The sequence below is a fragment of the Heptranchias perlo genome, chromosome 1 (genome assembly GCF_035084215.1).
Source record: "Heptranchias perlo isolate sHepPer1 chromosome 1, sHepPer1.hap1, whole genome shotgun sequence".
NCBI classification, from domain to species: Eukaryota; Metazoa; Chordata; class Chondrichthyes; order Hexanchiformes; family Hexanchidae; genus Heptranchias; species Heptranchias perlo.
Genome location: NC_090325.1, coordinates 107,332,622 through 107,355,175, shown reverse-complemented (window position 1 = coordinate 107,355,175; position 22,554 = coordinate 107,332,622). Strand labels below are relative to the sequence as shown.

General features: G+C 46.8%; 1 protein-coding gene across 1 annotated transcript in view; it reads right to left on the bottom strand.

Annotated features, from left to right (window-relative positions):
- The window catches only part of LOC137304771 (protein FAM184B-like), a 90,710-nt gene that overhangs the window by 50,968 nt on the left and 17,188 nt on the right, over positions 1-22,554 (bottom strand). The window contains exon 5 of the mRNA XM_067973831.1: positions 7,534-7,697. Within this exon, the coding sequence (XP_067829932.1) occupies positions 7,534-7,697 (164 nt within the window). The remainder of the gene's footprint in view (positions 1-7,533; positions 7,698-22,554) is intronic.

The following is a 22,554-nucleotide window of genomic DNA, read 5'->3' as shown; positions in this document are numbered from 1 at the left end:
ACTGACTTCTGTGATGGTGGGGATAGCGGGAGAAGGACTAGATGGATCATCCGCTTGGCACTTCTGGCTGAAGATAGTTGATGTTGTGTATATGGACTTTCAAAGGGCATTTGATAAAAGTACCACATAATAGACTTGTTAGCAAAATTAAAGCCCATGGGATTAAAGGGACAATGGCAGCGTGGATACAAAATTGGCTAAGGGACAAAAAGCAGAGAGTAGTGGTGAACGGTTGTTTTTCAGACTGGAGGGAAGTATACAGTAGTGTTCTCTAGGGGTCGATATTAGGACCACTGCTCTTTTTGATGTATATTAATGACCTGGACTTGGGTATAGAGGATATAATTTCAAAGTTTGCAGATGACACAGAACTCAGAAATTTAATAAACAATGGTGGAGGATAGTAACAGACTTCAGGAGGACATAGACTGGTGAAATGGGTAAACACGTGGCAGGTGAAATTTAACGCAGGCAAGTGTGAATTGATGCATTTTGGTCAGAAGAATGAGGAGAGGTAATATAAACTAAATGGTACAATTTTAAAGGGGTGTAGGAAGAGAGAGGCCTGGGAGTGCACATACACAAATTTTTCAAGGTGGCAGGTTGAGAAGACCGTTAAAAAAGCATATTCATCTTTTATCTATTGAATCTGTTTCCACCACTCTTTCAAGCAGTGCATTCCAGATCATAAAATCATAGAAAGGTTACAGCAGGAAGGAAGCCATTTGGCCCATCGAGTCCACGCCGGCTCTATGCGAGAGCAATCCAGCTAGTTCCACTCCCCCGCCCTTTCCCCGTAGCCGTGCAAATTTTTTCCTTTTAAGTACTTATCCAGTTCCCTTTGGAAGGCCATGATTGAATCTGCCTCCACCCCAGGTTCCAGATCCTAACCACTTGCTGTGCAAAAACATTTTTCCTCATGTCACTTTCGGTGCTTTTGCCAACCATCTTAAATCTATGTCCTCTGGTTCTAGACTCTTCCGCCAATGGGAACAGTTTCTCTCTATCTACTCTGTCCAGACCCTTCATGCTTTTGAGTATCTCTATCAAATCTCCTCGCAACCGCCTCTGTTCCAAGAACTACCCCAGCTTCTCCAGTCTATCCATGTAACTAAATTCCCTCATCCCTAGGATCATTCTAGTAAATCTCTTCTGCACCCTCTCTAAGGCCTTCACATCTTTCCCAAAGTCCGGTACCCAGAACTGGACACAATACTCCAGTTGTGGCCGAACCAGTGTTTTATAAAGGTTCATCATGACCTCCAAACTTTTGTACTCTATGGCTCTATTTATAAAGCCCAAGATCCCATATGCTTTTTTAACCACTTTCTCAATCTGCCCTGCCACCTTCAACGATTTGTGCACATATACCCCCAGATCTCTCTGTTCCCGTACCCCTTTTAGAGTTGTGTCCTCTAGTTTATATTGCCTCTACTCATTCTTCCTACCAAAATGAATCACTTTGCATTTTTCTGTGTTAAATTTCATCTGCCACATGTCCGCCCATGCCACCAGCCTGTCTATAGCCTCTTGAAGTCTATCACTATCCTCCTCACTGTTTACTACTCTTCCAAGTTTTGCGTCATCTGTAAATTTTGAAATTGTGCCCTCTACACCCAAGTCCAAGTCATTAATATATATCAAGAAAAGCAGTAGTCCTAGTACTGACCCTTGGGGAACACCACTGTATATCTTCCTCCAGCCCGAAAAACAACTGTTCGCCACCACTCTCTGTTTCCTGTCCCATAGCCATCTCTGTATCCATGTTGGTACTGTCCCCTTTATTCCATGGCCCGCAGTCTTGATGATAAGCCTACCGTGCGGCACTTTATCAAACGCCTTTTGAAAGTCCATATACACCACATCAATTGCATGGCCCTCATCTACCCTCTCTGTTACCGCATCAAAAAACAGATCATGACAACTCACTGCGTATAAAAATGTTTCCTCCGGTTCTTTTGCCGGTCACCGTAAATATTTGTCCTCTAGTTACCGACCCTTCAGCCATTGGAAATAGTTTTTCCTTATTTACTCTAACAAAACCGTTCATGATTTTGAACATCTCTATCAAATCTCCTCTTAACCTTTTCTGCTCTAAGGTGAACAACCCCAGCTTCACCACAACCCCAGCTTCACCAATCTCTCCACATAACTGAAGTCCCTCATTCCTGGTACCATTCTAGTAAATCTCATCTGCACCCTTGAAATCTTTCCTAAAGTGTGGTGCCCAGAATTGATAACAATACTCCACTTGAGGCTTAACCAGTGTTTTATAAAGGTTTAGCATAACTTCCTTGCTTTTGTATTCTATGCCTCTGTTTATAATGCCCAGGATCCCATTTACTTTTTTAATGGCCTTCTCAACCTGTTCTGCCGCCTTCAAAGATTTGTGTACGTACACCCCCAGGTGTCTCTGTTCCTGCATCTCCTTTATAATTGTACCATTTAGTTTATATTGCCTATCCTCATTCTTCCTACCAAAATGAATCACTTCACATTTCTCTGTGAAGTAGGCAGTCTTTTTGATGGAGAGAAATGGGGTAGGAAGCTCAGCTCGTGGTTGAACAGGACACAGAGGCTGCGAACAGTTGGGTGCAATCTGAGACAGTAGCCAGGGAGGGAGATGGAATCAATGGTAAAAGTACTAAGTTTGTGGTGGGGACCAAAGACGATGGCAGAGTTGAATGTCGTCAATGTACACGTGGAACCTGACCCCACGTCTTTAGATGATGTCGCTAAGGATCAGCGTGTAGGTGAGGAAAGGGAGGAGGCCAAGGACAGATACAGTCACTATACGTACTGCAAGGGCCCCATGACTTTCAAACAATGCCATGGAGGTCCCTGTAGAGGAGGCCAACAGGAAGAAGGAAGTCCTCCGGGCCCCACAAAATCATTTCAAACTTACCTTTGCTGGGCCTCCTTGGCTCTATCACTCGTGGAACTGATCGGAGTGTGCACAATGTTAACGGGGTGGTAAGACTATTGACCCCATTTTGAGGCCGTTAACGTCTGGTGCAACAAGTTAAAATCGCCCCCAGTACTTTTTTAATGTTTTAAAACAAATTTTACACTAAATTAATTATAGAGCAGTTAACAGACTGTGTTTAACTTTTGATAGCTGCCAGCACACAGAAAAAGTACACAGGGAAACATGTGTTTAATGCGTAAAGGAAACATATTTAGGAAAAATTACAACAAGAACGATGCCAATATTTTGGAAAATTGTCAGCTAGGAGCTCGGCAGGGAATAATATGTGGGAAGGAATCTGAAGCGAGGACATAATTTTGACGGCAGAGGGGGAGTTAGGAAGTGTAACATTTAAAAATAGAACAATTAGACAGAGATATCTGTCTATTCTTCACATATCCAGAGCATGTAGCCCAATATAATGGGGGGAAGGGGAAGTCCATAATGCTCAGCCTGCTTTGAAAACTCAGCTATAATTCTGCCATGTTGACTGTTAGGCAAAATTAACCCTGCGGCAAAGATTAGGGGGTTGATAATGCCAACCCTAGCTGCACTGCACTGGAATTCCTGAACACTAGGTGCTGGACACGATAGCTGGGTAAATAGATGAACTCAAGTTATAGTACAAGGTTAGCCAATTTACATAAATTCTATGCACTCCTGATGTGTGCACTGGGATATATGAAAGGGATACAGATCCTTAAAGGTAAGGTGGCAGCATGGAAGGGGAGAATCTTTGAATTTTTTGTATCTTAGAATATCTTTCAATTCTTTTACAGTGAAACCTGTGAATTACGGACACTTTAGGGACTGGCTTCAGCTGTCCTTTTTTTGTAGGTGTCATTATTTTCAAAATGGTCATTGTATGTACCGTAAAAAATTTCTCAATAATCTTGAAGAACCAGCCGAGCTTATGATCAGCTGGAACAATGCTAAGAATCCCCCTCCCACACACCAGCATTCAGCTCTGTTCACTTAACAGTTTTGCAGTCTAAATTCCCGTTTCATTTCAAACCACTCTCACCTGGAGCAGAGTGTAACTTCAGTGATGAACTGCATTTCTTAATTCTACTTACCAGCATTAGGGCAGTCACAGAACAAAACAAGGGGGAAATATGATGACAGGTTGTGCCGGTATATTGAAGCTTCCAAAGGCAAGTCTTAGAATGGATTGAAAACATTTGAGAGGGAAAACACAACAGGAGTGAAATTGCAGTTTTCCGGTTGAACAGCGAGTCTGCAGGAAGACCGACTGATAGCTGGGACTCACAGGCCTGTTCATCACTCTATAGAGCAGCAGAGAAACAGAGACCCAGGACAGCCACCCACCTTCGCACCCCAAAGCCAAAGCTCCTCAAAGAAGTAGATCCACCATCAGAAGCTGAGGGTAAGAAGACAAAGGCAGGGTTGGGGGAGAGGAGCTGCCAGCAGCCGCTTCGTGTATGGACGCGACACTGGGGCAGGAAAGGACGGCCCCTCTCTGTTCGCATGGGCTTTGCTTGCTTCGGGAGGCTGGTGACTGGGTTGCCAACAATGGTTGGAGGCAATCCTGGAGGTTTGGCCACCTGACATCTGACCACGTGACGCCTAATCACATGACACCTGATCACAAGCCCCAATTCCCCAGTCTCTAACTCTACCCCCCCCCAGCCCCAATTCCCCAGTCTGCATCTCTCCCCGAGCTCCTATTTCCCAATCTCCATCTCTCCCTGACTGCCAACTCCTGAGGTCCCCGATTTCCGATTCCTGAACTACCCCCGATTTCCGATTCCTGAACTACCCCCGATTTCCGACTCCTGAGCTCCCCTCGATTGCCGACTCCTGAGGCCCCCGATTTCCGATTCATGAGCTCCCTCTGATTTCCGACTCCTGAGGCCCTCCGATTGCCGACTCCTGAGGCCCTCCGATTGCCGACTCCTGAGGCCCTCCGATTGCCGACTCCTGAGGCCCTCCGATTGCCGACTCCTGAGGCCCTCCGATTGCCGACTCCTGAGGCCCTCCGATTGCCGACTCCTGAGGCCCTCCGATTGCCGACTCCTGAGGCCCTCCGATTGCCGACTCCTGAGGCCCTCCGATTGCCGACTCCTGAGGCCCTCCGATTGCCGACTCCTGAGGCCCTCCGATTGCCGACTCCTGAGGCCCTCCGATTGCCGACTCCTGAGGCCCTCCGATTGCCGACTCCTGAGGCCCTCCGATTGCCGACCCTCGCATGTTCCTGACACACCAGCCGGTCCCGGCTCTCTGCGGCGGTAGAGATGACATCACCAGGCCAAAGGTGGGAAATTACACAACAGAGCCATTCAATCCCAGAGATGTTGGGTAAAGAGCTCCCCATTCCACAAAAACCATTTCTTTCACAAAACCCGATGCCGCCTCGCGCTGATCTGCTTACACTGATCTCACAATAGTGACAGGCCCAAGAGAATTTGGGGGCAGAAAGGAAGCAAGCTGCAAGGGGAAGCTCCAGTGATCCAGACAGCCTGAAAGTTCAAGATATAGCACATTTGCAACAGGCTGTCCGTAGTCCGTAACTTGCGAGTGTGCGTGTTTCAGAGTGCCTCTTGTATATTTTACCATGTAAGTTATTTGGATTTTTCAATAAGTGTCCATTTTTTGCAGGTGTCCATTTTTTGGGAGTGTCTGTTTATACAGGTTTCACTGTATATTTGTTAGCCTTTCTAAAAGCTGCCTGGCATGGGGGGAGGAACACTGGGAAGGGGGCAATAAATGACAGGCCAAAAGTAACCCAATCTTGATGTAGGAAATGGAGCCTGTGATGGAGTGGTGTAGAACTTTGTTTGATGGCTACTGAACTGGACATGTTGCTGCATGACGTAAGCACAAGGACGATACTCCAGGGCACACTCCTCCCAAGACAAAAGTGCTCCATGCCTGGCAGAAGGTGGCGGGCAGGCTGAACTTTGCGTACACAATGTGCAGAACCCAAGAATAGTTGTGAAAGAAGATGGCATACAATAAGGAACCTGGCAAGATATGATTACTCAACAGTGTCATTTACCAGGTTGATGGTGCAAGGTTGTATGCCACAAAGTATTGCCTTTCAAACTGTTCCACACATCTTGTTCAACCTTGCCTAGACCTCATGCAACCACATATCTCTTTCACTGCATCTCACATATACTATACTTCAGCGGGGCACACATTGAAGCTGCAACTTACAATGGAAAGCAATGTCATATTCACATCTTCCCATAATGCTCGGCAAATATGGTCTGGAACCTCCAGATCTCTGGCATTCTTCTTTCATCTTGTACCACATAAACCGCAAAATACTGTATTTGAGGTACTTTTAAAATAAACTTATCTTAAGGAGTAAATTGCACCCCCAAACTTTTCTGAAATAAAAATGAAACAAACTGAAATATCAAAAATATGAAAAAAATCTCCAATAACAGCAGCAAAAATATACTATAAACATTGAAAACAATAAAAAACAAAGCTTTTGCCACATTACGAACATCTGTCCCTACAGAGCTTCCATTGCTCCCATTCCAAGTTCTCCCCAAATTTACTAAAATAGCAAAAAATTGATTTACAATTGCAGTACCACACTAAATCCAAACTTAACCCCTCTGGTGCTACCGAAATGGTACATTTCAGCAGCAATCATTCAATTGGAGTAAACCAACAAGTTATTAAGCAGCTGAGTCAAGCTCAAAAATGTGTCAGAAAATTAACTGTGTCACATCAGTGATGCAACGAAATCAATTGTTTATTTTCTCTGCGCTGGTTGGCTGAGAAAAATCATCTTTGGGACCGGTTTTGAGTCAGTCAGGTGCAAATCTTTTTCGATATGGGTTGCAACACAGAAATCAAGTCTGAGGGGCTGACGGAAAACCAGTGGGGGTGAAATTGGTCTCCGGCAGTAGCGCAAAATGAGCGATAGTGACTCGGCAGCCTGTTTTATACCATGCCAGATTTTTCTTTTCCATTGACTTCAAATAGAAAAGAAAATCAGGCATGGTGTAAAAGGGGCTGTTGATTCACTATCCGTTTTGTGCTACTGCCAGAGACCAATTTCACCCCCAGTGAGTTAAGATTTTAAAACAAAAGTAAGTAAGAAATAAGGTAAATAATTGATAAGATAGATACAATTGCTGGGAAATGTTATAATATAAAAATGAAATGTAGGGAAAGAAGGAAATACGACCGGAGGGAAATTAGAGAAAATAAGCAACAAAAAAGATGAGAGGCAGAGAAAGTTTCTAAAAAAATTATTTCAATTAATCTTTTATATTTTAATTAATGTTTTTAGATATTTTAATAAAACTTCATTTCAGTAATAAAGCTACTCCTGTTATCTGACTATTATTATTGTAATATTGCTTCAGCATTACTGTGTGACAGAAATTCTTAAAAAGCTGCCCAGTTCAGAAAACTCAGAATTGCCTGGTGACATAAGGGTTAAATTATGTACAGACGTTTTGCACACGTACACAGAAAATCTTTGGACAAAGAAAAATTAAGGGAATTATGAAGCCATAATCTTATTGTCTTAATTTAAATCAATTTGTGCAAAGCAGTTCTTTTGGTCTGAGTCATACCTGTGTCAGCTGCTGACTGTGTTCAGCTTCAATGTCTTTATTTCCCTGGTGTTGCTGCTGGTCCCATACTGTTACCTGCTGCTGTAACTCAGACAGGTGATTCTTTAATTCATCCACCTCTGCCAGAGCTTTGTGTTCAGATGTAGACAGAGCCTTGTTCTCATCTGGATGTGAAAAAGATAAGGCAATAGTACAACCTAATGATGTGCAACAGGTCTGATCATCATGTTAATGAGGAATAAGCAGTAAGTGAGAGTTCTTGTGTATAGCTCAAATATTAAATCTAACCCACCTATAATAATGGCTTACAGATCTGTGCTGCTTTTCAAGCCTTCAAGTGGAAGGCTGTGACTTCAAGGAACAATGAAAGCTAGTTTTCTTAATGCACAAGAGCCCCAAAAAACCAGTCATACTTTTGAAACATCAAACTAACTTTATCCCGTATTATCACCACTAAACAGCATTAGTATCATAATCATGGATCTAACCCTATTTAGCAGCATACTTAGTTGGCACATTTAGTTCCCTCAATTAGTAGCACACAGGATTTCCACTCCAAACTGTCAGAGGAGTGGTGGGAACGTTGAAGTGATGCAGCACTGGCAATGCTAGCAACTAAATTAAAATAACATTTTAGCAACGCACCCGACTCAGAAAAGCACAGTCAATAAAGCCACAGATCACACTTATATATATATGTATGGTGTATATAGTTGATGTTTGCATTTTTGAACAAAGAGATCATGACCTGTACCTGCACTCCATCTAAAAGAGGACAATGGCACGAAAACATCAATGTATATTCAACTGAGGCTTTTAATATTTATCCGGCAGCATCTAAAATCTCTTCCATTAATGACTGTGGATCCAAAGATTTTTACCAATGCAGATTGTTCTTTGTGCCAACATTAATGCTGAGGCAGTCTGTGATAATAAAATTGAGCCCACCTTGAAGACTCTAAGCCTTAGATACCTATAGTAAGAATTCCACGCTTGTCAAATATTAACAGTAATTTACCTCCCACTGAAAACCACAGGAACTTTGCCATTTATGTGGAAGAAATGCTGCCCAAGTTAACATAATACATCAATACACTGCTCGGTGTATGACGTACTGTTGTTAATACCGACAATGTGACTTGAGCATGGCAGCTGGAGAAACAATGAGCCCTAGTAATTAGTAATCTGTCATTGCGATGAGCAATCTATCAGCAAAATCTTCCACTTGCCGCAACTATGTTAATGTTGTTTATACAAGCATAAATATATTTTTGCCATCAGCCATAAAATTCAAATAAAAAACAACTCTCCAGCAGTAATGTACAAAAAAGGTCAAATGCCTGAGAGCACAGCAAACCCACCCAAAATAATTTATAATTTTTTAGTGCACAAACTTCTGTACCTGGTATAAGAACAGGATGACCTTTAAAAAATAAGTTTTGTGCACATAATAGATATTCAGATGTTCACTTTTAGCTCTGTACCCAACATGTAATTTTCAACAGGCCCAACTCTTAATTTGACGTGTTGAACATACAGAAAACTTCTGCACAGCTATGATAGTTAAATATTTTTTTAAATGTGAGGCCAGAAATTAGACTTACGGATTTCTGTACTTAAATGAAATGAGAATTGCCCGAGGCTGCATCTGGTTTTGCTTCATTTGGCTAAGCAGTTTGGGGAAATGGATTTGTCAGACTTTAATTCTTATTTTTGGGCAACTCACCTCAAGAATTTATGCCTGAAGCAATGAAATCTATGGCCACCTGTGGTCAGAGATTAAAGAGTTGTCAAGCTCTACTCCTGTAAGCTTTGCCCTTCTTTAAATTGGAAGGTGTTCCAGCCTTAACCCAGTGCTCGCTCAAGACACTGCAGACACACTGGGAAGTGGATTCAGAATGATGACGTGTGAGAGAGATATGGGCCTAAATTTCAATCCGGAAGAATGGGTGGGTTGGGGGCAGTAAAAATTTTAAAAGTTTAGAGCGGGAACGAATCACAGCTCCAAACCGCTGAAAAACGCATTTCACCCAGACGCATCTGGGTGCGAGTGCTTCAGAAACGCGGAAGTCCCGCCGACTTCGACATTTAAAGGGGCAATTAAGATTGTTCAAGTAGTTAACTCAATTAAATTTTTGTGGATTGAGGCAGACCAATGATTTTAAGTCTACTTGAACATGTCTCCCGTGGCCTCTGAAACACGCCTTGGAAACAGAGGCAAGTTGCAGCCGGCAGCCATTTGGACATTTAAACCAGTGATTAACACGTGAATAAAAGGTGAGTTTTTGCAACAGGGCAATCAATTCTCTCAGACAAACCTTTGGCTGGGAGTTCTTTATGTTTAGATTGAGATCTCTTTGTTCACACTCAGAATTCTTGCGTTCACAGGTATTTACCGACATTTTGGACCCCCTCAAACTGACACCATCAGGATAGGGGATGCAATGGAGATATTCAGCAGTACATCAGAGGAGGAGGCACATCACCATCCATGGCAGGCATGGCATGCAGTTCGACGACATCAGCCAGATTGAGAGGGCAGTGGTTTCCACTCTCTGGCTGGCTTCCCACGGGTACAGGGTGCAATTGATTGCACACAAAAAGCAATCTGAGCATCTCCACCGAAGCCAGCACTGTTCATCAACAGAAAGGGATATCACTCCAACAATGCACTGCTGGTTTGCGACCACCGGAAAAGGTTTTTGCAGGTGTGTATCAAATTCCCTGGCTTCTATGTGAATCCAACATACCGGTCCTTTTCCACACACAAAACAGACTTAAGGGCTGGCTCTTTAGAGACAAGGGGTACCCCCTGCAGATGTGGCTCATGATACCTCTGAGAAATCCCACCAGTGAGGCACAGCAGTGGGACAATGACAGTCACATCACCACCAGGTCTGTCATTGAACAAGCCATAGGAATGCTGAAGATGCGCTTCAGGTGTCTGGAGTGATCTGCGGGAGCCCTTCAGTATTCACCGGTGAAGGTGTGTGGACCAATAGTCGTGTGTTGCATCCTGCACAACATCGCTCAACAGAGAGGGTTACCAGTGGATGAGGTCCCACGCACTCAAGAAGCAGCCGCACCTGCCATCAACATAGAAGCAGAAGGCGGCGGCGGCGACGACGACGAGCGAACCATTGGCAGAGCAGCATCTCACCTGGCTGCTTGTCACGCCAGGGAGTAACTCATATTTGATAGATTCTCATAGGAAGATCTGCAAAGCGATGATAGTCAAGTACTCAGACCACCTGCAACGAACACTAACACCACCCCCCCCACCACCAAACCAGGTTGCACAAAACAGTCCTACAACTACACATACACCCATTGTAAAGGCACCAATGGGTGACATCAAGTCTCGCCGTTTATGATGAAGCGCATGAAAGGGCACTTTCACAAAAGGGCCTCAAGAATGGGCAAGACATGGCAGTGGTGGTGAGAATCATAACATTTCATGTGAATTTAACAAAAACCAAACATAAATGAAAAACATGACAGTCTGTCAGACACCCTTGTGCAAACCTGTGCTGATTATAAAACCTTCCACTTCCTCTTCCTACAGCTTCTACCTGGTGCATCCCCTGTGGCTGCAGCAGAGGTAGTGGCAGATTGCTCAGATTCATGCCTGGACTGCTTAGATGCTTTCGGCCTATGACCTCTGTGTTTTGGAGCCCGTGAGGGCCCCTCCAAAGACTGCTCCAACTGCACCTGTGCAGGGGGAGACTCGGCCACCTGGAGAGGAGGCAGCATTGCGGGTACTGGTTGAGGGGGGGCAACGGGTGAGATGTCGGAGTGCTTTGAGTGGCGTCCACATTTCCATGTCCCCTTTCACCATCATCCCTCTCCTGGGCCAGGGCCACATCACTCCCACCACTCTGATGGAGAACAGTTTGGAGGACATGTATGAGGCCTTGTAAGGCCAGTGCTAGTGTAGCTGTCGGCAGAATGTTGTTCACCCTGAGTACGCACGGCCATTGTCAGGACCTGAATGGACTCATTTGTGAGCCGTGCTTGAAGCTCAATGGAAGCTGCCATTCTCTCCATTGCAGATATTCCCGCACATACCTGTGCCACCAGTCCACTAATGCTGGAGGTGGAGTCCTCCATATTCTGTCAATGTGGAGGCTGAACGTGGCAAGTCTTCCAGTATGTCGCAAAGATGCGTCTGTACCTCTATCATTCTTCTTTTCAAGGATGGCTCTTGGGGTTCAGCATCTGGGCCAAGCTGAGCACAGCTTGGAGAAGAATGTACCCACTGACGCAGACTCTCCACCGCTGCCCCTGCCACCAGTATCTGCTCATACTCACTTGTGTGTGGTGACTCACCAGTTGACAACCCAACTACCTCTCTAATAGGACCCTCCAAGGTGTGATTATCTGCGCTGCTGCATGGCTCACTAAGATGACGGTGCGCTCTCAGAGACAGGGGGCTCCTCTGAGGAATCGCCCTCATCCACTTCTTCAGTCCTTTACGCCCCTGGCGATAACGGAGACCTGGCTCAAAAAAGGGCAGGATTAGGTACTAAATATTCCTGGATACAAGATGTTCAGGAAAGACAGGGAAGGAAAAAAAGGAGGGGGCGATGGCAGTATTGATTAAGGAGAATATTGCAGCACTGGAAAGAGAGGATGTCCTGGAGGGGTCAAGGACAGAATCTATTTGGTTAGAGTTAAGAAATAAAAGAGGTGCCATTACACTACTGGGTGTATTCCATTGGCCACAAACTATTGGGAAGGATATAGAGGAGCAAATCTGAAGGGAAATTACAGAGAGGTGCAAAAGCTACAGAGTAGTGATAACTGGGGACTTTAGCTATCCTAATAAAGACTGGAATAACAATAATAATATAAGGGGCACAGAGGGGGAGGAGTTTTTGAAATGTGTTCAGGATAACTTTCTTAACCAGTATATTTCCGGCCCAACGAGGGAGAAGGCATTGCTGGACTTGGTTTTAGGGAATGAGGTGGCCAAGTGGAGCAAGTGTCAGTGGGGAAGCATTTAGAGAGCAGCGATCATAATATCATAAGATTTAGAATAGCTATGGGAAAGGACACAGACGACTCTAAAGTAAAAATACTCAATTGGAGGAGGGCCAATTTCAATGAGATGAGAACAGATCTGGCCCAGGTAAATTGGAATCAAAGATTGGCAGGCAAAACTGTAATTGAACAGTGGGCGGCCTTTAAGGAGGAGATGGTTCGGGTACAGTCTGGGCACATTCCCACAAAACAAAAAAGGTAGGGCAACTAAAGCCAGAGCTCCCTGGACGACAAAAGAGATAGTGAGTAAGATGAAACGGAAAAAGGGCCATATGACAGATGTCAGGTTGATAACACAAATGAGAACCAGGCAGAATATAGAAAGTTCAGAGGGGAAGTGAAAAAGGAAATAAGAGGGGCAAAGAGAGAGTATGAGAATAGGCTGGCGGCCAACATAAAAGGGAATCCAAAAGTCTTATGTAGGCACGTAAACAGTAAACGGGTTGTAAGAGGAGGGGTGGGGCCGATTAGGGACCATAAAGGAGATCTACTCATGGAGGCAGAGGGGATGGCCGAGGTACTAAATGAGTACTTTGCATCTGTCTTTACCAAAGAGGAAGATGCTGCCAGAGTCTCAGTAAAGGAAGATATAGTTGAGATACTGGATGGGCTAAAAATTGATAAAGGAGATGTACTTGAAAGGCCAGCTGTACTTAAAGTAGATAAGTCACCCGGTCCGGATGGGATACATCCTAGGTTGCTGAGGGAAGTAAGGGTGGAAATTGCAGAAGTAATGGCCATAATCTTCCAAACATCCGTAGATACGGGGGTGGTGGCTACAGGACAGGAAGCAGAGAATAGTGGTATACAGTTGTTTTTCGGACTGGAGGGAGGTGTACAGTGGTGTTCCCTAGGGGTCAGGGCTGGGACCACTGCTTTTCTTTAAAATATATTAAAGACTTGGACTTGGGTGTACAGGGCACAATTTCAAAATTTGCAGATGACACAAAACTTGGAAGGGTAGTAAACAGTGAGGAGGATAGTGATAGACTTCAAGAGGCTATAGACAGGCTGGTGGCATGGGCGGACATGTGGCAGATGAAATTTAACACAGAAAAATGCAAAGTGATATATTTCAGTAGGAAGAACGAGGAGAGGCAATATAAACTAGAGGGCACAACTCTAAAAGGGGTAGAGGAACAGGGAGATCTGGGGGTATATGTACACAAATCATTGAAGGTGGCAGGGCAGGTTGAGAAAGCGGTTAAAAAAGCATACAGGATCTTGGGCTTTATAAATAGAGGCATAGAGTACAAGAGTATGGAAATCATGATGAACCTTTATAAAACACTAGTTCAGCCACAACTGGAGTATTGTGTCCAGTTCTGGGCACCACACTTTTAGGGAAGATGCGAAGGCCTTAGAGAGGGTGCAGAAGAGATTTACTAGAATGATTCCAGGGATGAGGAAGTTTAGTTACGTGGATAGACTGGAGAAGCTGGGGTTGTTCTCCTTGGAACAGAGACGGTTGAGAGGAGCTTTGATAGAGGTATTCAAAATCATGAAGGGTCTAGACAGAGTAGATAGAGAGAAACTGTTCCCATTGGTGGAGGCGTCAAGAACCAGAGGACATAGATTTAAGGTGATCGGCAAAAGAACCAAAGGTGAGATGCGGAAAAACTTTTTAACACAGCGGGTGGTTAGGATCTGGAATGCACTGCCTGAGGGGGTGATGGAGGCAGGCAGATTCAATCATGGCCTTCAAAAGGGAACTGGATAAGTACTTAAAAGGAAAAAATTTGCAAAGCTACGGGGAAAGGGCAGGGGAGTGGAACCAGCTGGATTGCTCTTGCATAGGGCCGGCATGGATTTGATGGGCCGAATGGCCTTCTTCCGTGCTGTGACCTTTCTATGATTCAATGATTAAGAATCGTTGCAGAAGTAATGTGGCGATGAACATACGGAGGTGTGCAACAGCTCAATCATTGATAACATCAATCCATGTTGTGTGTGGGGGATGTTAAAATTCTGTCACCAGACGTTTGCGGGGTGCCTGCCTCAGCATCCCCGATGGCCAGGCACTCCACCGTACGACTTATCTCCAAGGCCTCCTCCTCCGCCTTTGTGAGGTCCACTATTTGTGGTGGCCCCACTCTAGTCCTCGCCCTTTCCCTTGCATTTTGAGCTCTCTTCTAAAAGGGGAGAAAGTACAGGCGTGTGAGTGAGTGAGGGTGATGTGGTCACCTGATGGATGCCTTGTTTTGGGTCAGGGTGACAATGAAGCACATGCACAGAGGGTGACTCTCAGACAGATTGATCACATTGCATCAGGGTTGGGGTGAGTGGGAGAGCTGGGTGCACAACTGGGGGGTGAAGAAGTGCAAAGACAGTGAAGGCAACTTGACATTGAGCCTTAAGGGGGTGTGAGGAGTTTTGTGATGGAGTAGGTTACGCAGGGCATCGTGAGAGGGATGGGGTAATTTTCACCACAGAATTCAGGTGAATCTGTACTCATTTTTCCTGACTTGCTTAGGTCGTTAAATCTCTTCCTGCATTGCAGCCATGACCGGGACACTGTGCTCCTGCTGTTTACCTGGTCTGCCACCACCAGCCATGCCTTCTTTGTGACTTGGAAATATATCGCAGTTCCTTCATCGTCACTGGGTCAAAATCCTGGAACTCCCTATCGAACAGCACTGTGGAAGAACCTTCACCACACGGACTGCAGCGTTTTGAGAAGGCGGCTCACCACCACCTTCTCAAGGGCAATTAGGGATGGGCAATAAATGCTGGCCTTGCCAGCGACGCCCACATCCCATGAACGAATAATTTTTAAAAAACAGGTTTCTTCCTCTTGTCCAGTGGATATAGGACCTGCCTCCTGTTTCTCACAGCGCCCAGTAATGTCTCCAGGATGGCATCTGAGCACCGGGGTGCAGGCTTTGCTATACGACGTTCCTTACTCATTTTTGCCTCCTTTCTCCTTCAAAATGCATTGTTGGAGTGGCCCATTAAATAGCGGGCTTTAAACGCGTCATGCGGATGCGCAGTACACCCGCTGCGCAGCTTGAAGGCGCAAAACCCGGGAGTTCAGTTAAGTGGCTTCAATTGAGTCATGACCGCTTGGGACCACGCAAGAAAATTTTTTCCGGGTTTCCTGCTCACTTATTGACCCCCCACCCCTGCTGAGGTCCCGCCTCATTGTTAAAATTTAGGCCATGGAGTTTGCACAACACCAGGAAGCTTAATCTGGCCATTATCCCAATTCACTGGAGCTCCTACTACAGCACGATGTAAAAAGGAAAAGAGTAGCAAAAGTAAACGTTGGTCCACTAGAGGATGAGACAGGAGAAATTATAATGGGGAATCACGAATTGGCAGATGCGTTAAACAAGTATTTTGTATCTGTCTTCACAGTAGAAGACACAAAAAGCATACTAGAAATGGTGGGGAACCAAGGAGCTAATGAGAGTGAGGAGCTTATAGCAATTAATATCAGTAGAGAAAAAGTACTGAGAAACTAATGGGACTAAAAGCCGATAAATCCCCTGGACCTGATGGCCTACATCTTAGGGTTCTAAAAGAGGTGGCTGCAGAGATAGTGGATGCATTGGTTTTGATCTTCCAAAATTGCCTAGATTCTAGAACGGTCCCAACGGATTGGAAGGTAACAAATGTAACCCCGCTATTCAAGAAAGGAAGGAGAGAGAAAACAGGGAACTACAGGCCAGTTAGCCTGACAACAGTCGTCGGGAAAATGCTGGAATCCATTATTAAGGAAGTGGTAACAGGGCACTTAGAAAATCATAATATGATTAGACAGAGTCAACATGGTTTTATGAAAGAGAAATCATATTTGACAAATTTATAAGAGTTTTTTGAGGATGTAACTAGCAGGGTAGATAAAGGGGAACTAGTGGATGTAGTATATTTGGACTTTCAAAAGGCATTCGATAAGGTGCCGCGTAAAAGGTTGTTACACAAGATAAGGGTTCATGGGGTTGGGGGTAACATAATTAGCATGGATAGAGGATTGGTTAATGGACAGAAAACAGAGAGTAGGAATGAACGAGTCACTTTCAGGTTGGCAGGCAGTAACTAGTGGGATGCCGCAAGGATCAGTGCTTTGGCCTCAGTTATTTACAATCCATATTAATGAATTAGATTAAAGGACCGAGTGTAATGTATCCAAGTTTGCTGATGATACAAAGCTAGGTGGGAAAGTAAGCTGTGAGGAGGAAACAAAGCTAGGTGGGAAAGTAAGCTGTGAGGAGGACACAAAGACTCTACAAAGGGATATGGAAAGATTAAGTGAGTGGGCAAGAAGGTGGCAGATGGAGTATAATGTGGGGAAATGTGAGGTTATTCACTTTGGTAGAAAGAATTGAAAAACTGAATATTTTTTAAATGGTGAGAAACTATTAAATATTAGTGTCCAGGGGGATTTGGTGTCCTGGTACAAGAAACACAAAAAATTTAGCATGCAGGTACAGCAAGCAAATGGCATGTTGGCCTTTATTGCAAGTGGGTTGGAGCACAAGTGTAAGGAAGTCTTACTACAATTGTTCAGGGCTTTGGTGAGACCTCACCTGGAGTACTGTATACAGTTTTGGTCTCCTTATCTAAGGAAGGATATACTTGCCTTAGAGGCGGTGCAACAAAGATTCACTAGATTGATTCCTGGGATGAGAGGGTTGTCCTATGAGGAGAGGTTGAGTAGAATGAGCCTATACATTTTGGAGTTTAGAAGAATGAGAGATAATCTCATTGAAACATATAAAATTCTGAGGGGGCTTGAGAGGGTAGAGGCTGAGAGGTTGTTTCCTCTGGCTGGAGAGTCTAGAACTAGAGGGCATAGTCGCAGGATATGGGGTCAGCCATTTAAGACTGAGATGAGGAGGAATTTCTTCACTCAGAGGGTTGTGAATCTTTGGAATTCTCTTCCCAGAGGACTGTGGATGCTGAGTCATTGAATATGTTCAAGGCTGAGATACATAGATTTTTGGACTCTAGGGGAATCAAGGGATATGGGGATCAGGCAGGAAAGTGGAGTTGAGTTGAAGATCAGCCATGATCTAACTGAATGACGGAGCAGGCTCGAGGAGCCATATGGCCTACCCCTGCTCCTATTTCTTATGTTCTTAGGAGAACAGTGAAAGAGGGTGGCTCTCTTCGGAGCTGAAGGCCTCCATCTCTTAAAACAGAAGCCCAAGCTGCCTGACCTCGTCAATGCAGTCTCCCAGGTCTGTCATACCTGGGAGCAAATGGATAGAAGTTTGCACGAAACAGGAGAACTGCCAAAGTGAGTGCGCTCACCTTTATAGACATGCTTGTTCTTCCTTCATTGAAGGCATGACACCAATGTCATTGTTTCTGCCCTTAACCCTCAGGGAGACAGCCTATAGAAACCAAGGGCACGATTTTGACCCCGAGCCGGAAGGGGGCGGGAGGGTCAAATTGCGGACGGGAAACCCAGAAGTATTGGTTTCCCGGACGTTCCTTACGATTTTGATGTAAGGACGTCTTTTAATTTTTGTCGGTTTGCCATCCGACTGACCAGCCTGATTGACAGGCTGCTCTCAGTCGGACGGGAGGCCAGCCAGGGTGAGGACGTGATCGCCGACCCCTGATCTCTGCCCCCGCCCCTCCCCCCCCCACGATCTCGGTCCCCCGGCCCCGATCCCCCCACCCAAACGATTGTGGATCCCCGCGATGACCCCCGATCCCGACACCCCCCCCACCCCGTGACTGACCTCCAATCCCTCCCCCCCCATGATTGACTCCTCCATGCCAACCCATGCTCCCATGCCCACCGTGCCCCCCCATCCGTACAAACAAAGACTCGGTGTTCAGGAAGTTCCGTGAGCAAACAGGGATTGCACCAGGGTGTTTGTCTATTTGTTTTTTTTTAATTTCCACTCTTTGAATGTCACCACAAAATAAACTCACTTTTTCTCACCAATGCAGCCACCTCTTGTCCATAATTCTGCGGCTTGTGCAATATGTCCCTTCCGTGCGCCTCATCATGACGACGACCACCCCGTCCCACCCATTGGGCATAATCCAGTGGGTGCAGGTGTACAGGCACCACTCTTCTGTGGAGGGAGCCTGTATGGACCCTTGTCTGTGCACGTTATGATATGTGACAGTGTGATGTTAGGAGAACCGTTGGCATAGGAGTGCCTCCCTGGCCTGACGAGCACGCAGGTGAGCTGGTGTTTGGCGCATGGGTCGTTCCTCCTCCTCTCCCTCTTCCTCCTCCTCCTCCTCCTCTCCCTCTTCCTCTTCCTCCTCCTCCTCCTCTTCCTCCTCCTCCTCCTCCTCATTGTCGTCCTCAATGTGGGTGGCGGGTGTGCATGGGGCCTCGTCCAGCGGCACCCCTCTCTGTAGTGCCATGTTATGCAGGGCACAGCAGACAACTATAATTCGTCCCACTCTGAATGGTGTGTATTGGAGCGCTCCCCCGAACGATCAAGGCACCTGAAGCGCATCTTGAGCAGCCCTTTAGCCTGCTCAATTGTAGACCTGGTAGCAATGTGGCTGTCATTATACAGACGCTGCGGCTCGGTAATGGGGTTCCTCAGAGGTGTCATAAGCCACGTGTGCAGGGGATATCCCTTGTCGCCGAGGAGCCAGCCGTTGCCGGCGTTGGGTGCGTGGAAGAGGGGCGGGATGGTGGACTCCCTGAGGACGAAGGCATCGTGGCAGCTGCCAGGGTATCTGGCGCACACGTGTAGGAATCTCTGGCGGTGGTCACAAATGAGCTGGGCGTTCATGGAGTGATACCCTTTCCTGTTGATGAACAGCCCTGGCTCATGTGGAGGTGCCCGTATTGCTATGTGGGTGCAATCGATTACACCCTGCACCCGTGGGAAGCCAGCCACAGCATGGAATCCAACCGCCCTCTCCGTCTGGCTGCGCTCATCCATGGCGAAGTTGATGTAGGTCGAGGCCCTGCGGAACAACCCATCGGTGACCTGCCTTATGCACTTATGCACTTGTGTGCAGACGACTGACAGACCCCGGTGATGTCCCCCGTGGCACCCTGGAAGGATCCGGAGGCGAAGAAGTTGAGGGCAGTGGTGACTTTGACGGCGACGGGTAAGAAGATGCTGCTTGGTCCATCCGGGAGCAGCTCGTCATTGAGGAGGCTGCAGATGTCGGCGACTACCTGGCGAGTGACTCTGAGCCTACGTATGCACTGCTGCTCAGAGAGGTCCATGAAGCTGAGCCTCGGTCTGTAGACCCTGTGCGGAGGGTAGTGCCTCCTGCGACGCATCTCTCTCTGCGGATGCCCTCCATCCTGCTGTGCACGTGGATGTGCCGCAGCACCGTGTTGTGGGGATGCACGTCTCTGAGGCGGACGGCGTGGACTGCGAGGCTGCTGAGGCTGGTCATGCTGTTCGTCCTCCGAGGATGTCAACGCAGCACCCATCTGGCAGGTGTAGGTTTGCGGGGTTGTGCACGCTAGAAAAGTGTGCCTCGCACAGGGGTTGCACTTCCACGCCGGTGAATCTTCTTGCTTGGAGGAGGGTGGTGGAGGGCAGGCATTGCCCAATGTTACGGAGTGTCCTCCTGCGTTGGTGAAGGCTCTCCCCCCCCCCACCTGTTGAATGCACCTTGGCAGCTGCCACAGGCTGCTGGCTGCAACACGTCCGTTGAGAGTGTGAGTGTTTCCCCCAGTATGGGAAACAGTCTCATTTCACTGTAAAATCCCACACCTGTTAAATAAACAGCTCAATCAGGTCATTTAATGACCTGAAATACCTAGATAAATACACTCAAGTGGAACCCCGCTGGCTTTAATTGCCTGCGGGATTCCCACCAGCGGGGGCTACGCACGCACCCCCGCACGTCAGCGCGCAACCCGGAAGTGGGCGGGATCAAGGCGCGATCCGGTCCCGCTCCTCGAAATCGGGATTTTAGAGGCCCCCCCGCCGAGAACGCACCCGGGACCGGGTGCTAAAATCGGGCCCTATGTCTCCTAGTTTTAGAATCCCCCATGACGGGTTACATCCTCTCAGCATCTACCCTATCGAGTTCCCTCAGAATTTTATATGTTTCAACAATATCTCCTCTCATTCTTCGAAACTCCAATGAGTATAGACCCAACCTGTTCAATCTTTCCTCATAAGACAACCCTTCCATACCCAGAATCAACCCAGTGAACCTTCTCTGAACTGCCTCCAATGCAAGTATATCCTTCCTTAAATAAGTGCACCAGAACTGTACGCAGTACTCGGGTGTGGTCTCACCAGCACCCTGTACAGTTGTAGCATGACTTCCCTGCTTTTATACTCCATTCCCCCGAGAAATAAAGGCCAATATTCCGTTTGCCTTCGGATTACCTGCTGCACCTGTATGTTGACTTTTTGTGTTTCATATACGAGGACACCCAGATCCCTCTGTTCTGCAGCATTTTGTAGTATTTCTCCATTAAATAATATTTTGCTTTTTTATTTTTCCTCCCAAAGTGGATGACTTCACATTTTCCCACATTATATTCCATCTGCCAAATTTTTGTCCATTCGCTTAACCTGTCAATATCCCTTTGCAGACGCTTTGGGTTCAATTTTCGCACCCGTGATCGCTCACCTGTGCACGCAGCCCCCGCATGTGGGACTCCCGCCGGCAATTAAAGCCGGCGGGGTGCCACTTAAGGTATTTATTTAGGTATTTCAGGTCGTTTAGAGACCTGATTAACGTGATATTTCAGGAGGGTTTGATTTTGCAAACAACTGGGACTGTTTCCCGTACTGGGGGAAACACTCCCAGCTCAAATGGACGTGTTGCAGCCATCAGCCTGTGGCAGCTGCAAAGGTCCATTTGACAGGGGTGGGGGGGGGGGTGGGAGACCCTCACTCATTGCAGGAGGCCACTCTGTCACTTGGGACAAAGTTTGGCCTCCACCACCCTCCTCCTAACAATAAAATTCACCAACTTGCACACTTACCCCGGGGTCCAGACACATGTACCTACCTTGCGGACCCCCTCAGATGTACATCTTCCAGATGGGGGCTGCCGTAGCTGCAGTCATGACCTCCTCGGAGGGCGAACAGTATCACCAGCCTCGCCGGCCACGCCTGACACGTGGAGCTCCACAACAGAGTGCTGTGACACATCCACCTGCACAGCAGGAGAGAGGGCAACCGCAGAGAGAGATGCGTCGCAGAGGGCAGTACCCTCGCCACAGGGTCCACAGACTGAGGCTCAGCTTCCTGGACCTCTCTGAGCAGCAGTGCACACAGAGGCTCAGAGTCACTCGACATGTAGTCGTGGACATCTGCAGCCTCCTTCACGCCGAGCTGCTCCCGGCTGGCCCGAGCACCATCTTCTTACCTGTCACTGTCAAAGTCACCACTGCCCTCAACAACTTCTCCTCCGCATCCTTCCAGGGTGCCACTGGGGACATCGCCGGCGTCTCTCAGTCGTCTGCACAAAAGAGCCCTGCAAATACACCTACACCCACTCTGCAGTGACACAATGGGTGGCATCAGTTGTGGGTCTTCATTGTGATCCTCAGGAAAGGGCATTATTGCACAAACCAGACAAGATTCGCAAAGACGTGGCAGTCGTGGTGCCAATATGTAATGTGAGTTGATCAGAAATTAAATATAAGTAAAAACCATGACAAACCCTCAAACACCCTTGTGCATCTCCTTCATGCTCACGACACGTTTGCCTTACGCTGCCTACTGCACATATGTGATGCATGCCCTGTGGCTGCAGCACTGGTAGTGGCAGGTTGAGTGAGGTTGACTGTGAAAGAGATGCATGAGAGGGTGAATTTGAGATAGAGCCATGAGATTGTATGAGGACTGGGTTGAGTGGTAGTGGCGGAATGAGTACTGACGAGGTGAGTAAGTGCAGGTAAGATGAGGATGAGGTTTGAGTGGGTGTGAGGAGTGATGTGACAGAGTAGTGTTGGCAGTGCACAAGGAGATGTGGGGTGGGGGCGGTGATGTGGCAGACGGAGTGTAGGGGAATGAGTAAGTGTACTCACTTTGGCTGACATACATAGGTGATTGCAGCGCCTCC